The 27,839-nt window shown below is 47.5% G+C and overlaps 1 protein-coding gene across 1 annotated transcript in view; it reads left to right on the top strand.

Moving 5' to 3' along the window:
• The first annotated feature begins 767 nt into the window (after positions 1 to 767).
• The window catches only part of PAPPA2 (pappalysin 2), a 286,664-nt gene continuing 259,592 nt past the window's right edge, over positions 768 to 27,839 (top strand). The window contains exon 1 of the mRNA XM_059412848.1: positions 768 to 2,172. Coding sequence (XP_059268831.1) covers positions 1,269 to 2,172 — 904 coding nt within the window. The 5' untranslated portion in view covers positions 768 to 1,268. The remainder of the gene's footprint in view (positions 2,173 to 27,839) is intronic.

Raw genomic sequence — 27,839 nt, 5'->3', positions numbered from 1 at the left:
AGAGAGAATACACACCGAAAAGAGTGCTCTAAGACAGTATTGATTGCTATTGATTGTGTAGGCTGCAGCTGCTGAGAGAGAAAGCCCGAGATGTTTACTGGGGAAACCAGGAGTAGTGTCTGTCCCCTGTGCCTCGGTGAGGCAGGGAGGTTTTCAGGAGGAAGGAGGGGACAGGGAGTAGGTGGAGTGATGCACCAAACTTATTAGCTTGACATCATCATTGTCTTTAAATGAAACAAACAAGAAGATAATTACAGGCAGAGAGAGGGAGGGAGAGAGGAGAGCAGGACGCACCGGAGAGAACAGGTCCCCTGAAGTCCATGCTCTTCCTGCTCTCTTTCCCATCTGCCCAGGGACACACAAGACTCCCAGAAGGTGAAGTCGAGGGCTCTCAGACTCATAAGGTTATTAGGACACCAGACTGGCATCCCCAAGGAGAACTTTACGGAGACTTGCAACATACCAACAAGTTGGAAGGGGATTAAAAAGCCTTCAACACAGCACAAGCCCAAGCAGCAAGCTGAGGGGAACATTGACCTGCACAGGCAAACTGGCGGCTGGCTGGGGGCTCTGGCTGAGGAGGACCTCTGGAGAGCAGAAGCTAAGTACCAGCTTGATTTTTGTGCCCCCAGGTTCCTTCTGCAGTTTTAGAAAGAAGAATCAAATTCTGTGTCTCTGGATGCAAGTTGCTCTAGGGATTTGTTTGAAGGTGCATGTAGCTTAGGTTAAGAGCTACAGAAAGAACGTAACTCTTAGGGAAGGAAGAAGGAGAAAGAAATGAAAATGAGATTAGTGTCTTTTTCATGACTTCAGGTAGGGAGCGGTGTGCGTTTGTGAGGGAGTGTGTGTGTGAGAGGGCTTGGCTCCCGTCTGTGTGTCCCTCCTCTAGGATCAGCGGGAGGAGGGGCTATTGAAGAAGGGACCCAAAAGAAAAAAGAAAAAAAAAAAAAGAAAGGAAGAAACCTGAGCTCCCTAGGAGGAGGTTCCAGGGAACCCGGAGAAATGAACAACTTCATTCTGCAAGGACTAAACTAGAGTCAGGAGAGTCAGGTCAAGGGAAAAGGGAGAGGGAGGCACAGCACTGGTCGCCGGTAGCCAGAAGAGGCACTCTTTCGGGGCTGCTCCTAAAAGTTTGGTCTGTGAACAAAACAGTTTCCCCGGTGACTGCGAATCCACTGCTAGCCTTCTCTTGCTCTTCTCCCCATCACTCCCGTGTGGTACCCAGAAGTTGACTTCTGGTTCTGTATAGAGAGAGAGCTGGGGGAGGTATGATGTGTCTAAAGATCCTGAGAACCAGCCTGGTGATTCTGGCCGGCTGGGCGTTCAGTACTGCCAGCTCTGAGCCGGGCTGGACACGCAAGAGAGCCCTGGCTCAGAGGGGACACCTGAACCAGGTGCTGTCGGAAGGAGAACGCTGTTGGCTGGGGGCCAAGCTGCGAAGACCCAGAACTGCTCCCCAGCATCACCTCTTTGGGGTCTACCCCAGCTGGCCTGGGGACCACCTGAGGCCCTACCCTGTGGGGGGTCAGGGAACCCGCCATGCAGGACACAGTAAGCCAGATGCCCCGAGGGGTCTGGCCACAAGCCTGGATGGAAGTGTGGGGCCAAGGGGTGAAGCTGAGCCGCCGGCCACCCCGTGGGTCTGGCATGGTCCTACTGGGTGGTCGGAGCTGCGGGGAGACCGGGACACTTATCTCGGCGATGGAGGATCCAAGACCATTCCAGGTGAGGCTGAGACTCGGAAGCGCTCAGCCACGGCTGCCACCATTACCACCACCTTCGTGGGCCCAAAGGCACCCCAGCCAGAGAGCCGAAGGAAGAGCCGGGCCAAGACCAGGAATCGTCGCCAGGTGGTGAAAGGGCAGGCGGGGGGCCTGCGGGGAGACCCAGGTGTCTCTCCTCGGCATTTCCAACCTTGGCCTAAGCACCCCCTTGTGCATGGAGTCAGGACCAGTCTGATCCAGGACAGCATCCAGAAGGGTGGAGGGGACCCCCACTGGGAAACAGAGACCCTTAACCCCCAAGGAGGACTGCCTGTTTTATACTTCTCGGGGAGGCGGGGGCGGCTGCTGCTGCGACCAGAAGTGCTGGCTGAGATTCCCCGGGAGGCGTTCACAGTGGAAGCCTGGGTGAAACCAGAGGGAGGACAGAACAACCCAGCCATCATTGCAGGTAACGCGGTGCCTGGGCTTTCTGAGGTCCCTGGGGGAGTGGCCGGCTTTATGTTTGCCTGGGTTAGACACAAGGGACAAGGAGAGGAAGGGCGTAGGGGCAGGAAAGCCAGGAGGGGCTGGCCAGGGAGAGAGGGGGAAGGGCCTTTATCCATCAGCACAGCAGGACTCTAGACATCACCTACCATAATGACTGTAACCACAAGAGCATTTGTCCCAATGAGTATCGATCTTGTGTGGTGCCATACATCGCTCGTGCACTTAGGAGACCTCCAGCTCCCTCCTTACCCCGTCTTTAAAGCGGAGGATCTCTGGTTCGTTGTCAATGGCTTAGAAGCGTCACACTCCGTTTCTCCTAGTCCAGTCCGAGAGAGCCAGGCAACTTCGCAGCTACCGGTCAGGACCAGGACTTGCGCAGTGAGCCGTGGGGGCGGGGCCGGGCCGAGGGAAAATCCGGCTGCCAGGTGTGGAGCCCCTCGCTCTGGCGAGTTCCTTTTCTTTGAGCAGCCCTGGAACTTAGCAGAAAGCCTATCGAGTCGGGGTCCTGGAGTCCCTCTGGCTTGTCCTAACATGCATGCATCCAGTCTAAGAACAGCAGGGGCTGCTGGAAGAGGTTGGATCATACAAGCCGGGACCCTGGTGTCTAGCACTGGCTCTTGGATGAGGGACCTAAGAAGGAACCATGCGTAACTGTGGTTTTAATCAGAGGTAATATCTCAGAACATTGCCTATGTGTTTTCCACTATGCCCAGATCTTGGCTTTCATGGGAAATCACCCAGACGGACAAAGAAAAGAGTGGCATTAGGAATAACTATCTCCTTTTCCTTACTGGGGGTGTGTGTTTGGGGGGGGGGGAGTTGGTGTTGGCTTCAAGCAAGGAATGATGGCTAGACATAACAGGTCTTCATGTTCTGTGTCATTATCTCTTTGGATCCCCCCCATGGAAGAAACTCACACAAGGCTAGGCACGTGGTAGATCCATTTTAATCTCATTAATTTGGATTATCCATAATGCCCTCTGATGCTTGCCAGTCCCATTTACATTGGTGGGGAAACCAAATCAATGAGAGGTGTGCCAGAGGCAGAACAGGAATGGAACCCCAGAGCTCCCAAAGTGCTTGACAACTTCCCAAATTAAAAACTTCTCAGGTTGCTGGATGCCTACAAATAAGTTTCAGACTGGAGAAAGAAATCTGGAAGGAGGGAGCCTCTTTCAATGGGGTGTTGCTGGAACATCCCTTCTGGACATGCTGTCTCCCCCTCTTTGGCTGTGATTTCTCCTTTGGAAGCTGGGATTCCCAGACACTGAGCCCTCTAGAGTCTTGTGGTTTTGCTTTATTTTATTTTTGGGTGGGAGAGGGGGTGAGAGGAGGGGAGAGAGAAGGGGCTGGGCTGTAAGAAGGTGGGGGCAGAGAAAAAGTAGAAGGAAATCCTTATGCTGGGGCCAAATGGAAGAAATAATGAGATGATTATCTGATCAGAGTTGGCAGCTTCGCAGTTTTTCCCAGATGACATCTTCTTGCTGCCTAATCTCGCTTCCTAGTACCCATCTGCCAGGGAAACTGTGTGCTTGCCGTCTAGACCGAGACCCACGACTCCACTTACCCCTCCTCCGGCAGTAGCAACAGAGGGACCTGGGATCAGTTCCCTGGCTGTGAAGACTTAGAGAGGGATCCAACAGGAATATATGAGCGAAGCTCTCAGAGGCTATTGCTTTCGGTTATTAAAACCCAAACCCGAGGAAACAGATTCAGAACAGTGGGTACCTGGCCTCTGTCCTGTCCCTTCCACGTCCTGTCTCACAGCCCAGAGAGTGGTGGTAAGACCTGATTCCAGTTCTGGCATGGCTCCTCGCACCTCTCCACCTGCTGCCCGTACAGTTCCCTCCCTTGCCCACCTGTCCGCCCACAGCCATCCGCCCCCCACCTTGCCACAGCACACACACTCAGAGCCTTCTCCAAAGTGACCCTTGGAACCCTCCGGAAGCATGTAAAATTGGGCAGGAAGCCTTTTTGCAGACAGTCTAGCCTCTGAGGCTTCTTTCTATTCAAATCAAAGCAGCCCCTGTGGTGTACTGGTATTTCCTCTTGAGGTCCACACCAGGAAGGCTGAGGGCAGGGAATACCCAGGTCTAGCTGCTCTCGACCTTCCACGCTCTATCTTTCTTTAGACTTGTGCACATCAGAACATATTCAGAAAAGATCTAGGGTAAAATTCTGGGAAAGATGGGGCTAGGAACAAGGCCTTCATTCTCCAGGATTTTAGCAGCTGGGCTCCCAAGGGCATAAGCCTCTTTGTTCACCATGTTTAGCTGCTTACACTTCCCCTATGGGCCCCATGGCAGTGAGGCGGCCAAAGGTAGTGCAAGGTCTCTGATTTGCACGAATTTACTCACTCCTATCAACAGACCAGACCACCTTTCTTCTCTTACCCGGCGCTGGTTCTCTAGCTGGTCATTGCCTGTTCCTGGGCAGGTGGGTCTTCACCTGCACGGAATAACAGCTGGATGGGGTTCCTGGGAGGTAATCACAATTCAGTCTTTGACGGTCGGCCTCTCCTCTGAGGTGCTCTCCTTCCAGACTTGACTCCCATCCTCTTTCCCGAAGGCTTTGAACGTCAGCTTCTACTACTTACACCCAGCATCCCAGTTCTCAGTCTCCCAAACTTGGGGTGTTTTCTCCGTTCAGTAGAGATGTCAAGCAGTTCAACCACACCAGCTCCTGTGAAGGAGCACCCCCCCCCCCCCCCCAGATGTGGGGCCTCAGGGAATACTTCCCACTTGGGGCACTAGGTGGCAGTGTTGCCTCATGCACAAGAGAGTAGGCGGCTCTTTGGAAGCCACATCAGGGGGAATGCGTCAGGTTTTTTGGATTGCGGTCCCTGCCCTGGCCTCTGGGCGGTATTTTATCATCCCCTCCCAGAGTGGTGTTGGTAGGCATGCCTTAAGATTGGCTTTACGCAAATCTTTTTGCAGGGCCTATGTGAAAGGGCTAAAGTGGCATTTTTGTGGGGTTGTGATTAACTTGCACTTGCAACAACTAGTAAAGAAAACAAAATCAACTCGAGTTACCTCCTCCCTCCACCCCAAGTTTCCACATTCTTCCAAAATAGGAAGCTGGACTCCAGAAAGGATTGCTGGAATCCTTTTATTCAGGGCCGAGGACAATGCAGGCCTCACAGACTTCAGGTGCTGAGGTTGTCTCTGGGCCCTAGAGATGGTGCTGTCTCCCCACCCTCCTAAGCCCCCCACCCCCGCCAAGGTAAGGCCTTCCAGAGTTGCCTATGGCCTGTGCTCTGGAGCAGGGCAACAGGAGGTAGGAAAGGACTGTGTGCAACTGCTCCAGCGTTGGGGATCTGGAGAAAACTCACTATTCAGGGGCCTGGCCATTTAGGGACGTGGGGCCATGGAGGAGTAGCCTGAGGCCACAGGCCCATTTGGTTGGGCTGTTGGAACTCACTCAGCAGCAGACAGAAGCCAAATTCTGTCCCATCCTGATGTGAAATCCTTAAGCTCCAGCACCCGACCCTGAAACCACCCTGTTCCTTTCCCTCCTTCTCAACTTCCTTTCCCTCCTTCATCCCCGGCGTACACAGAAGAAAAACTTCTAAAAGGTTCCTCCTCACCCGTAATTGATTGCAAATGTTCCCTGCAGTTGCCCAGCTGAGTAACCACCTGTAGCTCCAAGTCGCAGGACTGAGTCAGTACGTCCGTGTTGGGATTAGAGCTGGAGTCAGTATTTACCAAGGGCCTTGCCCCGCAAAGCCTGGCGAGGCCCTGTGGGGAGTACGCAGATGTCTAAGAAACTGTTCCTCACTTGAAGACCCGTGTTTCTCTTGTGAGGATCCAAGTTTCGGAGCAGATCCCGGTGCAGAATGGAGGAGTCAGGCCGACCTGGTCTGATTCCATCTCTGACACTTACCAGTGCTCTGATCTTTGGTCATTCATTGAACGTCTCTGAGCCTTGGGTTCCTCAAGTTGAGAAATGAGATTGTGTCTTGTAGAGTGGCTAAGACGTTAAAATAAGTCATGTATGTAAAGTGCCCAACACAGGGCTTGGCGGGTGGTATTTACTTATGACAGGGTATTAGCAGCGGGAGATAGACGTCACTGAGAGCCGTGGGTATTAACCTGCTTAGCTTCAGTTCTGCCCAGGAACCTATAGTTTTTCCTTAGGTGAGATAGTAACTTTAATTCCTTAGGAATTTGGTTAGGTAATCTGTGAAGTAGGAATGAAGGTAAATAGGATTTTTCACCAAGAGGGTTTCAAGATGATTGAGAACACTGTAGAATCAGATGCCTAAAAGAACTATTTTTTAAAAAAATCGCATGTCCTTTTCAGCCCGGGCCGTATGATTTTGGATAAATTAGACAATGGCACTATAGCTTATTTTGGGGCGTCATAAACCCTTTGGAGAATCTGTTGAGGGCTATGCTGACTCCTTCGAGAAATCTACATGTTCACGTAGTTTACAAAGCTTTTAGAGCTTTTCGGATTTCTGGATGGCCAGTGTCTTCTGACCCTGGATTAAAACCCCCTTGTTTAGGGCACTGTGATGGATTTTTGGGGTGTGTTTTGAATGACATCTAAGAAATGCGACTTTACGGGATACTGAGATATCCCTTCTCCAATAAGGGAGCCTCATACTGAGGGTAAGAAGTTTCGTTCATGCAGACACAGAGCTTCACAGAAGAGAGACTCCCAGACCCAGAAGTGTAAGCGTAGATGTGAAGCGAATTTAAAAGAAGGATGGTGGGTGCTGCCTCCCTTTATCCAGTCTTAGCGACAGGGGAAGAGCTGCCTTTCCCAGAGCTCCTTGGGAGGTGACGATTCTGGGACCTTCCTCCTCAGCTGCCTCATCCTCTAGTCCTCTCTTGCGACCATGGTCAAAGTTTGCCCTCATGGGATCCTGAGCAACTACCGATTTTCCTCCACGTATAGCCCTGTTCCTTGCCCCGAAGCCCAGATGGGCGGCAAAGCTGTAGCTCCCCTACCCTTTGTGTGTCCGAACCCTGGATGTGAAGGTCTTTGTCCATTTCTGGGGCTGGATTTTCCCTCGCGGTGAGGACAAGATACATGAGTGTGCTCGTGTAGATAAGCCACGGACCCTGACGGCTGTAAGTTAGCATCTGCATATGAGGGGTTTTTATCTTGTGCCCATAGACCCCTCCGGAAGCGGGGGGGCGGGGGCGACGTCTCTGTCAGAAGTGAAACAGCCTGAGAAGTCACTCGGCCCCTCCTTTCCCAGCTGACTGCTGAACCCTTGACCAGGCAGCCTTCCCGATTCCCTCGGTGAGGGGGGTCGCTGCTGCGCTGCTTCCCTAGCTCATCACGCGTGGTTTCCTGGGGTGCGTGTTGCTTCCTGCCTTATCAGCTCGGTATGCATCTCATTTCCATCTACTGAGAGTTCCCCAGGAGCCGAATGCTTGTCTGGTTCACGTGTGTTGTCCCTGAATATCTAGCACAGGGCTAGACTCTCAGTTTTGTTTATAGGACCCATACAGTAGACTTTTAGCTTGCTGGATGCCTGTTAGGGATGAGAAGAATGATGAGAGGAACTTTCTGAATCTCGAGGCTCTTTCTGGGGAACAGGGCAGCGGCTTTCAAATCTGCTTTAGCTGTCGGCAGAGGTGCTGTCGGGGATTCTGAGCAGAATTGCCCAGTGCAGGGCTCCCTTTCAAAGGGAGCAGCCCCTTTCCTATCCATTTCTGTGAAGAAAGGGTTTAGTTACTTTAAAAAAGCTTAAACCCCACAACTCTGGTCCCCAGGTTGTTACACTATAGCCTGCGGGCCACATGTGGCCCAAAGCAGAAGACTGTTTTATAAATAAAGTTTTATTGGAACCCTGCCGCACCGTGTGTTCTCTCTCGGTGGCGGCTTTCGTGCTCACCGGCAGAGCTGGGGTGAGCCCACAAAGCCTGAAGTATTTACTGTCTGGCCCTTTGTAGAAGCAGTTTGCCAAATTGTGCTCTGGAGCCTTGCGTCTCAACTTAAATATTGATAGAGATCACTTGGGATTCTTCTTAAAATATAAAGGCTGCCGTGGGCACATGCCTCGCAGGGGATGTGCTGAGGATAAGCCTCACAGACCTCCAGTTGCCGGCCGTTTCACTAACCAGACCCCCCATGAGGTGTGTTCTGAGTTCATCACTGCGTTTGCCCTGAGGCCACTTTGGTGTGGTGGTGATAAAGCAAGCCCGTTCCAGAGAGCCGGGACTTCTCTGACAGCCGGCTCTGCCTTGAAGAATCTTCAAGAGCTTGCAGAACATTCCTTCGTCTGAGAGGTGGTCTCCAGTGCTTCCGCCGAGCTTCCCTTCCCACGTCCCTTCCTTTGAGGTCGGACTGGCAGCACGGGCTGATGGCTTTCCCAGCCTTCCCAGGCACACACCCTCTTCTGGCCTAGAGTTGTCCCCCCGTCACGAAATCCCTGCACGGGAATCCTGTCTTGGCACCCGCTGTCTGCACTGCCCTAACTAACAAACTCAAGTGTGGACTCTTGATTCCGTGGGTCTGGGGCATCCTGGGAGTCTGCACTTCCGACAGACTCCCGGGGGATCCGGCCACCATGTAGACCATATTGATGTAGGAAGACCCTGGACTTGGGAGCCTGGAGCAGGGGTCAGTGCGCTTTTTCTGCAAAGGGACAGTAGTAAATGGCTTAGGTCTAGCAGGCCCTACAGTCTGTTGTTTGACTCTTCTGGTGCCAGAGCGTGTGAGCAGCCGTGGACTGTATCTAAGTAGAGGAACGCGTCCATGTTTCAGGAAAACTTGGTTTACAAGCCCAGGTGGCAGGCCAGACTTTGCCCATGGCCGTTCTTTGCTGACCCGCAGTCTGGAGGCCACTTCCTGTATGAGGTCCTTCATCCACAGCCCTCTGTTGCCTCGCTTCCTAGCCTGGTGCTGCCCAGAATAACACCGACAGAGAGGCGGTGGCCTTGACTGTGGTGGAGAAACGCCTTCTGGTCAAGTAAAAACAAAACTTCCCAGAGATTTCCCGCAGGAAGCAAGTGCTGCTTACTTTCTTGGTCTGAGCATTCCAGGGGGAGTTTTATGTATTTTCTTAAAAATAAAAAAAAAAAAAAACCAGCATTGAGATAAAACTCACACACCATCCAGTTCATGTTTCAACTCTACAATGAACGGTTTTTGTTTTTTAAGAATTGTGAAACATTTACCAATCTGATTTTAGAATTATAATTTTGACCCCAAAGAGGTGCCATAGCCATTAGTAGTCACTCCCCATTAACCTCCTCACCTTCCCGCCTCTACCACGGCCAGAGACAGCTAAAAGTCTCTTCTCGGTCTCAGTAGACTGGCTCCTTCCGGACGTTTCCTGTTTGAATCTGGCTTCTTTTACTGGAGGTTGGTTCATCATGATTAACATGTAGCAGAGCTTCATGCCTTTTTATTGCTGAGTAATATTCCATAGATTTCCGGAATCACATCTCGTTTATTCATTCTTCAGTCGATGGACCTTGTGGGGGCCTCTGCTTTTTGGCTCCTGTGAATATAGCTGCAGTGAGCACTGGTGCGAGTGGACTTGTGTTATCATTTCTTTCAGGTCTATACCCTAGGAGTGGAGTTGCCAGGTCACTCTGTGTTTAACATTTTGAGGCTGCCAGACGGTTTTCTGAAGTGGCTGCACCACTTCGCAAGCCCCAGCCACACATGAAGGCTTGACTCTCTGCCCTCCTAAGTGACGGGGGCTCCTGCGACTTCACTGAGAACTACGGCTCTGCCATTGCTTCCGCCCAGTACCACCTGGGGTCTCTGAGAATTGTGCCGTTGTCTTGTGCAGGGAGTAGAGACACCTAGGCCACTGTGCTGAAATCTCTTCCATCACATGGAGCTCGTAATGGTTGAGAAGGATGCTTCTTCCCTCCTCCATGCTCTTCTTTATTGTTCCTTTGGGCTGCCTGTCCACGTCATTCACAATATGGGTGCCGGGAGTATGGGTGCCTGGCTCCTTCTTGCTCCCATCCTAGTCTATGCCTCAAGGAGGCCAAATAAATCCAAGAGAGAGGCTGCACCTTAGTTTTGATTCTGATTCTCAGTTCTGTATACCCTGAACATCCCTTAGCTTCAGTTTCTGATGCCATAAAGAACTGTGTAAATTTCATGCTACTGAGCTCCAGTACATGGAATTGGGTTATCCTGGGGACTCATCAGATCCCTTATGCTCACATCATATACACCATGGCCCTAGCACTTTCCAGAAAGCATATGTTATGCTAAGTTTCTGTCCAAGTGATAACAGCATCCTCCTTTTCCCATGTTCACTACCGACTTTAAAACAATCGTACTCTTTGAGTTTTTTGAAAAAGAGAACATCCAGGAAATAAAGCCACAGTGGGCAAACAAAAACATCCCACTTCTCTTTATGAGTCAGCAATGAGTGGGGAAGAAAAGTGCTTCAGCCCAAATACACATAGAGGGTCACTGGAACCCCAAATCTTGAACATTTGCAGTTGCCGTGGTGACCACTGGGGCTATTAAGACCAGTAATTATGGCTCATTTCTGGATTGGAAGTCCAGTTACTAATCAGAGGGGAAGACGTCATGGAACCACGGAGGGGAAGAAGCCAATCAGTTAGTGAGTCATCCATCATTCATGTGGTGACTCAGCATTTCCTAATTTTCGTACAAATAATTGCTGTGCGTTTTATTTGGCGAAGAAGTGAAGTAGTTGGGTTCTGTTTGTTCGTTCCTCCACTAATTTATTCACTCACCCAACATACTGAGCTCCTAGCAGGTGAAGTGTCAGGCGTTTAACCACGTGCTGGAGAATCAAAAACGGGGACAGCATGGGACTGTACCTGGAAAGGGCTCGCTGGCTCGTGGGAGACCTGTAACCAGTCATCACAGCCCAGCCACTGGCAGGGGCCCACTTTGCCTTGATGAGTCTGAGGGCTCCTCGAGGCTAGGGAGGGAGAGCTGGTAACCAGAGGGAGAGAAGAAGGCCTGGGCGGCAGCAGAACTGGGAAAAAGAGGAAAGGATAGGCCTTTGGACATGTAGATGGCACTGGGGTCACCAGCAAGCCAGCAAGACCTGAGGCGGGCTCCCTGCGTCCAGCAGTGAGGACATCTCTGGTGGGTTGAGAAAGAGCAGCTTCGCTCAAGAATTGGGGGCCTGAGGTGGGGGTGCCGCATTACATTGTGAGTGGAGATACACATGCATGGTCAGAGAGTGAAGAAACAGGGTCTTGTGTGCTCTGCACAGACCCTCAGCTCTGAGGGGAGGGGATGGAGGTTGGAAGCAGACACAGGCTCAGACATTTTATTTCAAGGTAAGAGAGATCCGAGTCTCAAGGCCTTGTAATAAAGTGCTGATAAAGTAAGGCAGGAAACAGCATGAACGCACAGGAAAATCGTGGAAGTTGAAGTCACAGAAATGTGCGCGTGAAGCTCGGTCATTCCAGGACATTACTGAAGACATTCTCATCTGACAAATAACCCGTGTTTAGTGCCAGCCCTGACTGTGGTCCCTGCACAAGCGAGAAGGCGCGTGCTCCTCAGAACCAGTCGGGGAGGTAGGTGGGGGAGCTAGAGCACAGAGCAGAACAGGATGCTGCCCAAGGTCACAAAGCCGCGAGTTCAAATCCAAGTGCTCTGTTCAGAGAGGACACGCTCTCATCCACTGCGTGGGGCTGTTTCTACCTTTCATGGCGAAGTAACAAGTGAAAGACCCCGCCTATCTCAGCAGAACCCTTCCATCTCAATCCATGCCTCCTATTTTTTTTTTTTTTTTTTTTTTTTTTAGTTGCTTTCAGCAAAGGGCTCTATCCGCACAGGCCAGGACTCAGAGTCCCTCTCTCCCACGGAGACCCCCCACCTTGCCCCCACTTCCCTCAATATGTATCTTGTAATACCAGGAATCTGTCACCAGATCGTGGCAGCTTGAGTTCGACAGTATCTTTTGGACCTGTCCTAGTCATCCCACAGCTGCTGCCTTCCTTTCTGCCTCAGTAATTCTGCATGTCTCTCGCTTGAGAGACCAATTCATTCTTCAACTCATTGCACCAAAGGGAATTTTTGCAACTCCAAAGCAGTCCAAGTCACTTTCCAGCCTAAAGCCTTGGATGATCCCACTGTGTGCTCAGGATAGAGTTTTGCTCCTTTAGTTTGCTATGTGGGACCCTACTGATGCCCTCCAGCACAGACTCCCATTCACGCACCCATACCTGTACATGCACACACACACAAACACGTCTGCACCTGTGTATATGCACACTCACATGTGCAAGTCATTGCTTCCTCCCCCCCCCCCTCACACACACACACACATATTCACACCCTGAATTTCTAGCAACACCAAACTGTGAGCCATGACACAGATGTACCACTCTTTCCTGGACCTCTGGCCTTTGCACTTTTTCTCCCAATAGGAAACCCCTCCCACAGACCCACATTCATCTGACTTAATCTTAGTCACACCCTGGCTTTTTAGTTCGGATAATCCCTTCCAGGAAGTCTTCCTTGGTCTCTCCGATGCCGATTTGCTCTCTACCCTGTGCAGCCTCCCAGACACTCAGATCCATTTACCGTAAATCTCATCCCACTTTTTCTTTACCCCGCAGGCACGTGCGGGGTTCACACTGTGTGCTGGGCCCTGTGCCGGTGGGGGTCGGGGGTGGGGCTGAGGTTCAGTGAACATGCCTAGCCCTACCCCTGTGCCATTTCTCTTCTCGGCTAGCTCCCCACTGGGCTTGAGGTCGTGGGCTGGCCTTTACACATTGCTGCAGCCGTAGCCCCTGATGCATTGTGAATAAATAAGGCTCACACAACAGATACTTGATGAGAGGACGAATGAATGGGTGAATAGACAAAGGGCAAAATTTAGTCTTACAAATTGTGGAGTAAATTACTCTGTTTGGAGGTAGGCACCCGAAGGTGTGGTAATCTCTTCAGGCCTATTGATTTGGAAGATGGCTGAGAAATGAACTCAACCCTAATGAGAAGGAGTGATTACTCTTCTCCTCCGCTTCAACTTTCTCAGCTCTCCAAATCTATTGACCCTTGATAAATTTTTGACAGGGATCTGGTCCCCCAGAAAAATTGGATGGGATTACAACTCGGTTTAATCACGATTATTTCTAAATTTTCAGAAATTATCTATTCTATTTATTTGCTTCTTTTGGTTTGTACGTATGATCTCTTGAGAAAGAGATTCTCATTCTCTCCTTAGAACTTTTGTTCTGTGCTTCTGTTCATATTAGGGAAAGGAACGAGAGTGTACCTAGAGAGGGCCATCTTATTAATCTGTGGGAGAGGCCAGCAAGGGACCTGGAGCTTTCCGTGGGTTCCAGGTCTTTCTAGCCTTTGCCCCTTCTCTGGTTCTCTCAAAATCTGGAGTGGTCACAAAGGTCTCTTTTAGCGGGTGAAATTCTTTTTACTTAAAACAGGCAGTACTCAATTATTTTTAATCTATTCACTAATTTATGTATTCAACAGATCTTTATTGAACACAAAGTAGGTCTTCAAGAACTATTTTTGAAATAAGTTCCAACTTTATGCAGAATAACAATAAACCCTAACCACAGCAAAAATCTATTTTAGACATTGTTTGTTTCAAGGCACATTAATAATATGACATAATTGCACAATGGAATATCCTTATAATCCTTATAATGTAGCCCGTGGCATGCATCCTGTGGCTGGAGGTAATCTTGGGCACGAACCCCCTCTGGGTGTGGTGGTTTTACTTCCCCCTTGGACAGCATGCAGAGTGTCGCTGTCCTGACCTTAGCCAGTGACTAGCGGAGGAGGGGGCGCAAGCGGGTGGCCCCTCCTTCTCTGGTTTTCTGCCCAGGGCAAGGTCTGGGAACTTAGGAGAGATGGGCCAGATGCTGCGAAGCTGCAGAAAGCTGGGCAGGAAGGAGGAAGGCACCTGCTTACCTTGCTGTTCCTGGCACTTTTGTCGCCATCCCGCCTCCCGGCCCCACCTCCTCCTAGACAGCCTTCCTTTTCTCTAGTCCAGCACCATGATGGCTCCCATGTCCATCTCCAGTTCCAGATACATGGCTCAGCAGTGGGAGCCATCTGATGTGGGCAGGCTTCTGGGAGCTTCGCTGGATCTCGATCATGTGTGTGTCACCCCAGCACCCAAGGTGGGGCCTGGAATGAATGGAGCGGGCATTTTGAGCTGAATGAATTGATGGGAGAATGATCTGGCCTCTTTCCACACCTAGAACCTGACCTCTCCTCGCTCTCCAGGGTCAACCACACGCCCGTGGCAGGGAAGGCTTTCCTCCCCACGTGACCCACCCGTCACCAGCTCCCGGCTCGGCACGAGCTGTCTTCTCACCTGAAGTGTCCTCTCTCCCTCTCTCCCTCCATCTAAATTCTATCCTTCAGTTAGTGGTGAGGAAGTCAGGATCCAGGCCCAGGTGTTCTGGGCTCCGGCCCTTCACTTGCTGTGGGAAACTGGCAAGCTAAAGTCTCCTCATTTGTAAAATTGGCCTCATGATCACTTCTGTTTCATGGAATTGTGGTGGTGATTAAATAAGTTGGTGCCCATCGTGTGCCAGGAGCTCTGCCTGGGGCAGCGTTGGTGCTCAGTCAATGCTGATTGCTGTTGTCATCCTTCCGTGGTGATGTGGTGGCACAGAAGGGCTCAAAGCCCTGCCTTCAAGGCACTGCCGGCCGATCGGGCCAGGGCGGGCTCATGCCCCTCTCCCCCAAGGCCTCTTCTGCCCTGAGTCAGTCTGCTTGACTCAGGGATGAAATTCTCTTTTCTTTTGAGCTTCCGTGCACAGATACACATGTCTAGCTCTCTGCTACTACTCAGCCTGGGATTATTTGTTGAGAAACCTCAAGGGACTGGATTCCAACAAATTCCAACAAATTGGAATGGATTCCAACAAATCAGTATCCTCAACTAACCACAATATTTTAGTTGTTCCACTTTTTAGGGGGCAGAGGCACATGATTGCGAGATGAATTCAAAAGGCTCTAGTAGGCTCTAGTGGGAACAAAACCTGCCCATTGAGGTGTGGGTTCAGGTTCAGCCTTTCCACCTTCTGTGGTCCCCATGGCAGGATGTCTGACAGTGAGGAAGGACGAGAAAGAGGAGAACCTGGCAGTCCTTCATGAAGGGCCTAGAGATCTCAGGCACGGACAATCAGAACAACAAGGGCCTGGTGACAGACCAGCTCAGCCTCTCCTTCACAGAAGGGAGCACGAGGCCGTTGAGGGAAAGGCACTTTCCAGACCTCACCCAGCAGGAGGATAGGATCACGTCCCAAGCTTCTTGGGTCCCAGTTTGGTGTCACTTCGGCTCTTCCAGGTTGCCCTTGGTTAATTTAAATCTCTCGCTGGAAAGCAGAAGAAAACAGTTTAGTAAGACTTTCAATAAGAAAAGGACAAAATATGACGTTAGTCCTCATTTAACCTAGAACGTCAATTTGTCACCTATTTTAACGTGTTCTTTCTCTTTCTCACGCAGAAGCCAGGCAGCCAGAGCTGGGTCACAGCAGGCCTTGACTCATAGATCAGCTTTAAATGTTCTCTTTGGGCTCTGCAGACTCACCTGGGTTTAATTTGAGAACACACACTCTGTATCCTCTGGTTTTTTAGGCTTGGAAACTGGTGGAAAAGGGGCTTTAGGTTCTGACTGGCAGAGTATTTGGGTTTGTGTGGTCCCTGAGTACAACTGGCTTCCTAGAAAGCTTCCAGAGTCTCCGTGGGTTATTTGTGACCACAGGGCAGAGGCAAAAATGTTCAGATGTTATTAAGTCAACACAGGCAGTACATGGTCACTGAGCGAATATGAGACACGTTGGACATATCCTAATGCTCTGAGAGTACTATGATGTCTAACTTGATGAAAACCCGATAGACAACCAGCTAACCTAAGTTGGGAGCTTATTTTCATGGCACGAGGATCTGCTCCAAGCTTCCTCTAAATAAAGACTCCCGCAATGCCTCTGAATCATCAAGTATATAATTAACACTATTTAAACACTGCTTCTTAGGGCAGCATTGATTCTGTAAACTGTACCTGGCAAGTGAAATGCCAAAGCAAATTTTGGAGAGAGATCTCAAAATTATTTATTTGGCGGAGGAAAGGGAAAAACAGGAAATTGGTGTCGGGAGCTGCTCAGCTGGAATTTTAGGAGTTCTGAGAGACCTTGATAGAAAGGGGATAAGGTTGCAGAAGGGGGGCTGCAGCTCCCAGCTGTGGGGGCCACTGTGTCTCTGTCTCTCCCAGAACTGGCCTGCACTGGGTACTAATGGGTCTCCCCAAGGATTAAGAGAGTCGAGATAGGCTGGGTTGTCCAGGGGTAGGACTTCCTACCACTCCCTTAGCCTCTGCACAACCCACCTCCAACTTCTGCATTTGGGGGTTTTGGTCTTTGTTGTGTTGCTGGAATTCCAAAGATTGCTTTCCTGTTTTAGTTGGGGTGGGAGGTCAGGATGGGAGGAAGAAAAACCTGCAGGCGGCTCTCCATCTCTGCTGAGGAAACGGAGCCCCGGCCCAGAGTCTCATTACGCGTTGTTCGGGCTCTGATGGGCCGTTTACAGAATTCCACAGCCACAGGACCAGCAGGGTATGTGAATGCTCAGGGGATTTCATAGTCTTTGTTCTCGAAGGTTATTAAAAATGGTTGAAATGACATCCACTCCCCCCAAAAAGAAATCCATGTACCTAAAATTACTAATTAGGACATTGGTTTCTTTGTTCAGTGGGAAAGAGTTGAAGTAAGGAATATTTCAACACTTCTTACACTTCGATTATTTATTTATTTCCTTATGTCGGGGAAAAAAAAAATTAAACGTGCCAAAATGTACTGATGTCCTGGATGGCATTGGCACAACATCTCACAATCCTGGCTGGCAGTCACAGAAACTGGGGTTCCAGATGCGTGTACAAGCTCTTTCCTGGGTGATCCCAGCCATCTGGAGCAAGGCAGAAGGCGTGCCGGGATGGTGTCCACAGCCTATGTCCCTTGAGAGTAGCTCTGTAGGTCACTAGATGTGTCTCAGAACTTGAGGCTTGACCCTTCGGCCAAAGCACCAAGGAAAGCAAAGAGGCTTCCTTCCCAGGGAGATTGGGGAGTGTGTCTCGTCTGCTGTCTGTGCAGTGCCCTGTGCTGGACACCACCTGCTAAAGACTGTCTCTTCCATGGTCACGGTCCTGTGGATTCCAGGAATGTGACCCCTCCCCATCCTGGAAGAAAAACCAGGGTCCCGGATGCATATAAAGCTTCTCTCCAGACACCGGCACCCTGGAGCATGGCGGGGGGAGCCTGAGGATAATGCCTGCCATTCAGAGGTTTCTGGAAAGGATTCCAGTCATCCCCAAGATGCTTATATAATTAGAAGACTTCCCCTAAGGCCACTTGTGATTGCTAGCTAAGATGGAGCTTCTGGGTCTGCTGCCTTTTGCTTCGTCCTAGGAGCAGTAGCTGCTTAAGAATCCCTGGTCCATTGGAACTGTGGGGACCTCTGGGACTCATGAGCATAAAGTCACTGGCCACCAAAGCCAGATGATATGGAGGTGTTCGCTGCCAACAGCAGAAATTGGGCTACCAGACAGGGTGACAACAAGTACTACATTCCCATGGCACCAGGGAACACAAGCTCCCCTGGCTGAGAGCCAGGTGATCAGCAGGCATCCCCTAGGCAGCAGCTGCTGAAATCAGGGCACCAGACGTGGATAAAAGCTCCTTCCTGGGAGCTAATGGTGCTTGGGGTGCAGTAAGGGTACTGGGCCAAGATGGCGCCCACCAGTCTGCCTCCCTGGAACATGTTCTGGCCGGCTGAGATGTGTGGTACATCGGATGCCTGCCCCTCTGGCCAGCACTGTAATATCAGCAGATGAGGCTCCTTCGCTGAAGTCTGGGTGCTGTGGGCTGCCTCTGAGCTGGGCCCTGGGCAGGTGAGTCAGAGCACACCTGCTCTTTGTGGGTGGGCTCTCAGATCGCTCGTCTTGTCTTCTTGGGACACGGGCTCCATTGATGTTCGAAGTTGGATGTTTTGGGGGCTTGTCTTTCTAGTGTATGTCTTAAAAGTTGGGATGTCCAGTGAGGGGTGGGACACTTTACTCCTCATATAGAACCTGAGTTCCCTCCTGGCTGTGGCTTACAGTGCTGCTTATAGGGTTTATGGTGAGACTGTGTCCCAGCCTTTCCTACCCGCTCGTTTGCTGCCTGTGGGGTCGTCACTCAGCCAGACCTTAGGTTTTCTAAGGAAGAAATTGTTCCATATGTAGCTGCGGAGCTCGTGTGTCTGTGGGAGGAGGAGAATTCAGAATCTTTGTATGTTGCCATCTTGGATGTTTGTTGAGTTTTACCTCAAGCAATTTTATTTTTTAAAATTTTATTTCTCTATTTACTCATTTATTTTTCATTAGATATAAGTTTCATTCAGATATAATTGACACAGAGCCCTGTGTAAGTTTAAGGTATAGGGCATGATGACTTACATTCATTACAAAGTGATGACTGCAGCAAGTTTAATTGACTTCTATCACCTCATATAGATATTAAAAAAAGAGAAAAAGGGAAAAAAGAATTTTTTTCCCTCATGATGAGAATTTTTAAGATCTACTGTCTTAACAACTTTCAAATATGCCATACACTCATGTAAACTATCATCATCCTGTTGTGCTTGACTTTCCAGGACTTACTCAACTGGGGTTTATACCTTTTGACCCCCTTCATCCAATTCCCCACCATGGCCCAAATGTGTGTTTTTTTTTTTTCCCCCCCGAAGGCAGAGTAGTATTATATTGTTTGGTTGATCTGTACTGTTTTGCTGTTAAAAATAATACCATTGGGGAGGTATAATAATATACCTCTTAATTTCCTTATTGTGATTCCCAGAAATGAAATGACGGATATGAATGTTTTTGGCAAATGGTTGCCACATTGTTCTCCAGAATGGTTTACTAATTTTCTCTCAGCCCAGCAGTGCATGAGCATGCTTGCTTTTCTATCATGTCACCGATTCTAGAGTCTGTCATTGTTATCTTTACTAACCTGAGGGACAAGGATTTCTGTTTTGTTTTAATTTGCATGTCTTTGAGGCTGAACATTGAAAATTCTCATTTCTTCTTTTTTGAGTTTTCTACTCATGTCTTTATACCCCCCCATGCCTCTGTATCTTACCTAATGTTATTTTTTTTTTAAAGATTTTATTTATTTATTTGACAGACAGAGATCACAAGTAGGCAGAGAGGCAGGCAGAGAGAGAGGGAGCAGGGAGCTCGATCCCAAGACCCTGCGATTGTGACCTGAGCCAAAGGCAGAGGCTTTAACCCACTGAGCCACCCAGGTGCCCTGTTGTCACCTCTTATTATTGTGCAGGTGATATGTAAGCAGAGGAAAGTGACACGCATGGGCACGAGGCCGACTTGTGTTGGTCCCAAGGTGCCCCCTTGTGTCTGTGTGTGTGCGAGTGTGCGTGCATGTGCGTGTGTGTATGTCTGCAGGAAATGGTGGAATGACGGTGGGAGTGCAGGAGATTTACGTATTTAAGTCACTAGTGGAACTCCGTCCCCCACCGCCTGCCAGCAGATGCCCATTCTCAAAGACCCAGATTTTGATCTGCTCTCATTTAGAGACCCGCTACTCAGAGTATGATCTGAAGGCCAGCAGCATGGGCTCCACCTGGAAGCTTGCTGGAGACGCAGAATTCCAGGTGCCACCTGAATCCTACTGACTCAAGAGTCTGTATTTATTCAGGGCTTTGGGGTGTTCTTATCCACAGTAGAATCTGAACAGATCTGGACTCGAGTTGGCCTTTTAGGAGGTCTGTGGGTACTTTCATCCTGAACTGTGGGCAGACACTACTGATGAAAGGTCAAAGCTGGTGGTGTTTTGATTTAGATCCTGCATCTCCCACTCCTCCATCAGTAACAAAAATAACTCTAAAAGTAGCTACCATGTATTGACGGTTTGCATCAGGAACCTTGCTAACTACTTTCTGTGGTTGCCGTGTATGAGCCATAGATTCTGAGGTTGTAAATGCCTTTGGATTCTTGTCTCCGACCACCTCATTGTTTTCCTGTTCTCTCCTCTCCCTGCCAAGCTGCCACATTGTCCCTTACCCCTGCCTGAGTGGCTTCTGGAAAGCTGGGGAAGTCCCCCATCCCGATTTCGATCATCTTTGCGCACAGCGAGAGCATGACTAAAGGGAATAGTGGACTAGGAGGAGAGCTTGAAAAATTTGCCGGGAAGATGAGTGAAACATTCCCAGGAGGACTTTCCCATCCTGTGCTCTGATTTATAAAAGCTTGGACTCCTAGATAAAAAGCTGAGCCTAATCCTGTCTGGAAGGAAAGTTATCTGGAGCAGCTCAAAAGCACCTCTTTTCACTTTCTCCTCTTCCTGCTGACATGGCCCCGCTGTCTGCCAGTTTGTGTGGTCTTTGATGGATGGCCTATCTCCTCCTTCTTCCTGGTCCTTTCTGTTCCCCTCAGGGCCTCTCTGGGGGGCAGGGTGTTGGGTAAGTAGTTCTGCAGAAGGCAGTAGAAAGATCTGCGTGTGTGGGGAGGGCACAGGCATAACATCCTGAGAAAAGACCTTGCCTTGTATCAGGTTGATTTATGGTCATGACCTAACCTGGCTCTGTTTTTTGTTCATTTTTCTCATAAAAACAACCTTGCACCATCCAGCATGTTTTTTTAGTTACCAGAGCTGATGACACTGTGCATGACTCCTCTGTTTTTTTGAGCAGAACCTCACCTTCCTGGAAGCTGATGGGCCTTCTTGGAGAAGCAGGACTCTCACTCCTGACTTTGGTTCTCTCAGAAGTGCAGAAAGGACTCTGCCCTGGGGCTTTCCTGGAAGTGAAGTTTTAAAGTCATCTCAGTGCCAAAGGACCTTATCTTTATTTTCTACCACCTTGCCTTATGTTGTAGTTAAATGGTCTCTTCCCTGGGGCTCTGCCATGGACGGGGCTCTCTCCACAATGGGGCTTTGCCCAAGAAAACTCTCAGTAGGTTTTACCACATGTGCTATAATCCAGCTGTGTAGGACCTAGGAGGACACAGCTTTTTGTGTGAGGGCTGGGGGCAAGCACGTCTATCTTCATGGGAAGGTCTAAACTCTCATGATGACACAGTGCACAGAATGCTTGGCCCCCCTTCCATCATTCCTCGAGGCTAGATGCAACTGTAGGGCTCTTGGGCAGCACCACCTTTCCCCCACTTCCCCTCACCTCCCCGGAGTGGTGGGGAATCTTTCTCCTCTGAGTCAAGACTCATAACTCAGGGACACCTGGGTGGCTCAGTTGGTTGGGCAGCTGCCTTCCGCTCAGGTCATGATCCCAGCATTCTGGGATCGAGGCCCACATCGGGCTCCTTGCTCGGCAGGGAGCCTGCTTCTCTCTCTGCCTCTGCCTGCCATTCTGTCTGCCTGTGCTTGCTCTCTGCCACCCCCCCTCTGATAAATAAATAAAATCTTTAAAAAAAAAAAAGACTCACAACTCAGTTTGACTGTGGAACAGAGTTGGTGCAATGCAGGAACCAAAACCCATTCCTGTCTTGACCCAGTGGGAAATGCACAGGTGTCTGAAACAGCCTTTTGTCCTCATGTCGCTCCCATATTGCTTGACAGGATAAGGAAAGTCATAGCAGTAGGATGCAGCTCAGCAAGGAGGGCTCTGATGGGTGCAGTCAAAGAAGGCTTCCCAGACAAGAGGGACCTGTGGCTGACTTCTGAGGGACACGCCCACATGAGAGGCATTTCAGACAAAGGGAGTGAGATGACATTCTCAATGGGGCTAGAATGTTGACGTTGATGTTAATGTTACTGGAGAGCAGGATGTAATTGGGGAGGTGTAAGAGAGTGAATCACTGTGTACCCTTCTCAGCATTGTGCCATAATAGCTGCTGAGACAGGACAGGGATATGTGTGTGTGTGTGTGTGTGTGTGTATGGAAATGTAATATACATATTGGAATATACACACACACATATAAATGGAAAAGTAATATATATATTTTTTCCATTTTTTTCAACTTTTCCATTTATTTCAACACTCTGAAATAAATTTACACAATGTTCCTGAAACAGATACTCCTCTGTTTTGAAGGAAAGGGTATGAGATGCTCCTTTTCCCCTGTCTTCATTAACCATAAAATAAGAATGACAAAGACTGGTTGATTCCTGACCATTTTCAGAAGATTCCTTTTTTTTTTTTTTCTTTTCCTTCTTTCTCACTTTATATTGACTTTCATAACTCCTGGAGTGGATGATACCTGCCTCATAATTATGATGCCAGGAGTACTGGTGAAACATAACTTTCTCTATCTGATCTTGTGGTCAGGGACTCCTTTCTGTCAAAATCAATGGAAAGAAGATCCCAGAAGAGGAAAGGGAAGATTTCTGGTAGATCCTTCTCTACCAGAGAGCGCGCAAAGCAGTTTGACTGGATTTGTTGAGAGGTGGGACAGCTCCGACCTAGACCACCCACTCCTCTGTTTTATTACATTTTCTTCTAATAGAGGGTTTCCTCCACCAGGTGCCCACCTATTGGGGAAACCAAGAAAAGAAAGTGGAGGTGGGAACCCCTGGCTTGGAGGGGAGTACCGATTGAGTGTACTTGCCACTAGCTTCCCTCCCCCCTTCTTCAGCCTTCACTTGCTGTCTGACTTTGGGATGAGTGGTTTGTATCCTGGCTTTCCTGAGTGGTATGTGTCACAGAAATCCCTGTGGGACCACCTGGAAATTTTACCAAATGTTTAGGAAGTCAGTCTATCCGTTGGACAACATGGACATACAAACTAGCTGGCCAGTCAGTTCTGTTCTCCAAACGATTTCTGGGGGGTGGCTGTTAGCCTCCACAGGTTTTGAAGAGTCAGATCCCCATTACCTTCAAGGAGTGGTCCACATATTTATTTGTTAATGCCACATTCACCAGCCCATAGTCTTCTTGATTCAAATCAATAACTAAATACTTATTTTTTTGTATTCCAAATATTTTATTTTTTATCTTTTAGGATTTATTTATTTATTTGAGAGACTGAGAGAGAGAGAGAGAGAGAGAGAGAGAGAGAAAACACAGAGGGAGAGAGAGAAGCATACTCTCCAATGAGCAGGCAGCCTGACATGGGGCTGAGTCCTAGGACTCTGGGACCATGTCCTGAGCTGAAGGCAGATGCTTAACTGACTGAGCCACCCAGGTGCCCCAGTATTCAAAATACTTTAGTGCAGTGGAAAAAGCATGGAGGTTTTGGTCAAACAGCCCTGATTTTGGCCCTTGTGTCTGGCCCTTATTAGATGTAAGACTATGGATGACTTGCTTAACTTCTATGACCCTTGTTTTTTGGTCTGTAAATGAGGATGATAAAATCAACACATACGTTTGTGGCAGGGCTTAATAGAGGGGGCACATGTCCAGCATCTAGATTATAATAGACATTTAATAAAAGGTAGTTTAGGTCCCTTTATTTCTTTTTCTGATGAGCAACAGATCTCCTGAATCCAAAAAAAGAACCCAAGAAGTGGAAAGAAGCAGGATTATTTCTCTACAGAGGCCACATTAAAAAAATGTGCCTAATTAAATGGTTGTCTGTAACTCTTTAGCTATGATATTTACTACTATTAGAATGTCTCATAATTATTCAGACTGTATCCCAGTTTGAAGAAGGCTTTTTTCCTTGACAGTATTTGACTCTATTAATTCTCATGCCTTTAATAATAGAGAACTAGATGCAAATAATTCCTGAAAACCCATACGATTATATGGCTCTGTTAAGCCCAGGGTCTATAAATATGAGTTTTGGAGTTAGAAACAGGAATACAATGAATAGGATATACTCCTTCAATTCACTTTCCTTTCTCTAAAAACTTAGATTATTAGACAAGGTAAGGTGTTTGAACGATTTTAAATTTAGTCAACATTGATACATAATGGAAGCCAGGTCCAAGCAAGAACTGGAAGAGCGATTCTTAAAGTCTTAAAATGACATGGTCCAAATGTTTGGCTTTAGTCCCATCACCATTTTTCAAGTTACATCATTCAATCTCATTTTCCCAACCCATGGGCTTTCATAGCTCATTTTGGTGTTGAGTGATTTCATAAATAATATTGATGATTTGGTCCCTCTGTTCCTCCCAAGAATGTGACTTTGATGAATAAACAACAGTTATAACACATTTGCTTTTATCACATATACATCCAAAGTTGTAAAATCTCAATGTTGCACAAGCTGAGGGTTTCACCACATATAGTGTGTTGGCTTAGGCTGCGTTGGTTTTGTCAGCCTCTACTCTGCTAGACTGAGAAGAAAGAGAAGTCTCTTAAATGGGGATTTGGAAATTTTTCTTTTAAATCAAGTCTATCTTGCTCCTACTTGATGGAGTTAAGAAAGCTGGTCTGGTGTCCCTCCTGAGAATGTGTGGATGAGCTGTGAAGGTTACACTGTGATCCCATTTTATGGTTGAAGGGGCTGAACAGCAGGTCTTTGTTGGACAAATTTTATTTAACCAGCACTGTTGGTCTCTGGGTGCTTAAAGTAGATAGCCATTTTAAGCCTCAAAATCCAACGTGGAGGCAATATTTACCTTTTACTTTTTTTTTTTTTAAAGAAAGACTTAATTTTTTAAGAGAAATTTTAGGTATACAGTAGAATTTAGAGGAAGGTACAAGATTTCCCATATATCTTCTGCCCCTGTCTCACCAGAATGGTACATTTTATTTTTTACCAAGAACGAGCCTACACTGACACATGATAATTACCCAAATCCATAGTTTTCTTAGGGGTCACTCTTGGTGTTGTATATTCTTTGGGTTTGGACCAAAGTAAAATGACATATATCATTATATGCATTATAATATCATGCAGATTATTTTCATTGCTCCCCAAATCCTCTGTACTCTACCTACTCACCTCTCCCCCTCATTCCTGGCAATCACTAATTTTTTTATCTTCTTCATAGTTTTTCTTTTTCAGAATGCTCTTTGGTTGGAACCATACCATATGTAGTCTTTTTAGATTGGCTTCTTTGACTTAGTAACATATATACTTATGTTTCCTCCATGGTTTTTCATGGCTAGGTAGCTCATTTCTCTTTAGTGCTGAATAATATCCCATTGTCTAGATGTACCACAGTTAATTTATCCATTCACCTAATCAAGGACATTTTGGTTGCTTTCAAAATTTGGCAATTATGAATGAAGCTACTATGAATATCTGTGTGCTGATTCTTGTGTAAACTGAGAATATCCAGGAGTGTGATTGTTTGATCACATGGTAAGAATACATTTAGTTTTTTAAGTAACCACCAAATGGTACCATCTTGCATTCTTACCCACAAGGTATGAGAGTTCCTGTTGTTTCAAATCTTTTCTAACATTTGGTGTCAATGTTCTGGATTTTGGCTGTTCTAATACATGTGTAGTGGTATCTTCTTGTTTTAAGTTGCATTTACCTGATGACATATGATGTGGAGTACCTTCTCATATGCCTACTTACCATTTGTATACCTTTGATGAGTTATTTCTTATAGCCTTTGGCTCATTTTTAAATTGGTTGTTTCTTTTCTTACTCTTAAGCTTTAAGAGTTCTTTGTGTATTCTGGATTACAGTCTTTTATTAGATGTGCTTTTTGCAAGTATTTTCTCCCTATCTGTGGCTTGTCTTCTATTAGTCTTGACACTATCTTTAGCAGAGCAATCGTTTTTATTTTTAATCAAGTCTAACTTACAAATTACATCTTTCATGGATTGTGTCGTGGTGTTAGAGCTAAAAATGTCATTAAAAAACCCAAGGTCATCTAAATTTTTTCCAATGTTATCATCTAGGGTTTTTGTAGTTTTACACCTTGCAGTTAGGTCTATAATCCATTTTGAGTTAATTTTGGTGAATAGTGTAAGGTCTGTGCCTAGCTTTATTGTTTTGCATGTAGATGTCATTGACCCAGCACCATTTGTTGAAGGGACTATCTTTGCTCTATTGTATTGCTTTTGCTCCTGGTCAATATCAATATGTGGGTCTATATCTGGGCTCTCTGTCCTGTTTCATTGATCTGTTCATCTACACTTTCACCAATACCACACCATCCTGATTACTATAGCTTTATAGTAAGTCTAAAGTGACATTTAGGGGCGCCTGGGTGGCTCAGTGGGTTAAAGCCTCTGCCTTCAGCTCAGGTCATGATCCCAGAGCCCTGGAATCAAGCCCTGCATCAGGCTTTCTGCTCTGCTCCCCACCCCCACCCCTCTGCCTGCCTCTCTGCCTACTTGTGATCTCTGTCTGTCAAATAAATAAATAAAATCTTTTAAAAAAATAAAGGGACATTTAGTCCTCTTAAATTCTAAAACAGCTCAGCACCAAAGCACACACAGCTACTTTAATAGTCAGAAGGAAAAGGAGACACTTGGCAGCTTGAATCTGTTTTCTTTTTCTGTCTTTATCATGATGGAACTGGTCAGACAGGCTCACCAGAACCAATTGTATGCATCTCTTCCCAGTCCATGTTCAGTGACATATTGGTAACTTAAGATTGGCCATTGTAGGAATAGTTGTATTACAAAAATTGGCAAATGCTACAAATCAGGACTTTTTTTTTTTTCCTTCAGAGGACTAGTTGTTAAATATTTACAGCATACCATTGGCTTTATACCTGATTTCTTCTTCCCTTTGATGTCTCATCATCAAACTCTTCCTTATCATAACTAATATTTGTTCATCACTTGGTGTAAGTTAGGCACTGTGCCTTGATCTTTCTCACATATGTTCTTTTATTTAATTCTCCCAGCAACCTCAGGAGGTAGGTCTGTGATTTCAGCTTGTGGTTGAAGGATGTGGAAGAGAAGAGCAGTGAAGGACAGATTTTATTTTACAGGTACAATGTGCAAATAAATAAACTGATGCCCAGGAAGGTGACATAATTTTCCTGAGGTCACATTTTTTAAGTAGCAGACTGGAGACTGAAACGTCCACTGACTCATGCTTGAAACCACCATGTTCTGTGGTTTCCCCAGCAAAGAAATCTGTCCTGGGATCTGAATCATGACACTTCAGCTGTAGTGTACTGTCTGCACCTGGCCTAATACCTGACCTCTCAGACCCTCAGTGTCTTCATCTGTACAGTGAGACTGGAGACTGGTGATAATTATCCTGCCTAGCTCACAGGATGGCTTTACCATTTAAATGATAGTTACGCAAGATTGCTTTGGAAAGCTCAAGTATAATATAAATGGGAAATATATTTCCATGCTAAGGAGTAAGGGGAAAAAATCTTCACAAAAAGAATACTACATCCCAGTTTAGAAGATTCAGCTGAAATGGGTATTTGATATAAGGAATTTTACAGTGAACGTTTCTGGGTGAAATGTCCGGACGTTTGATCTGGGAACGTTTGAACTTACATCTTGGAGTTCCTTGGCTTTGGGTCTCCCTAAACTTTTCAGGCATTTTGATTGTGATCAAGGTAGCCCTAGTTTCATGGGTAGATTTGGGTAGCATCAAATTATTAACAAGATGGGTCAGTGCTAGAAAGCTGGTGGTTAATAACTTTAGGGAGAATTTCTGCTGTATTATTTCCATGTTTTAATAAAGGGGTTCTTTGGCTGTTCACATAGCTATTTTTACTTCTCACTGTCAGCATATCTCATTGTAGTTACTTATTTAAGGCTTATTTTCTGGACCGTACTGAACTTCCATGATGTCAAATAGCCATTTGATCACTAGAAAACCTTAGCACAAATACAGAGA

Source organism: Mustela nigripes, chromosome 10, assembly GCF_022355385.1.
Source record: "Mustela nigripes isolate SB6536 chromosome 10, MUSNIG.SB6536, whole genome shotgun sequence".
NCBI lineage: Eukaryota > Metazoa > Chordata > Mammalia > Carnivora > Mustelidae > Mustela > Mustela nigripes.
This window is presented reverse-complemented; position numbering and strand designations above follow the sequence as displayed.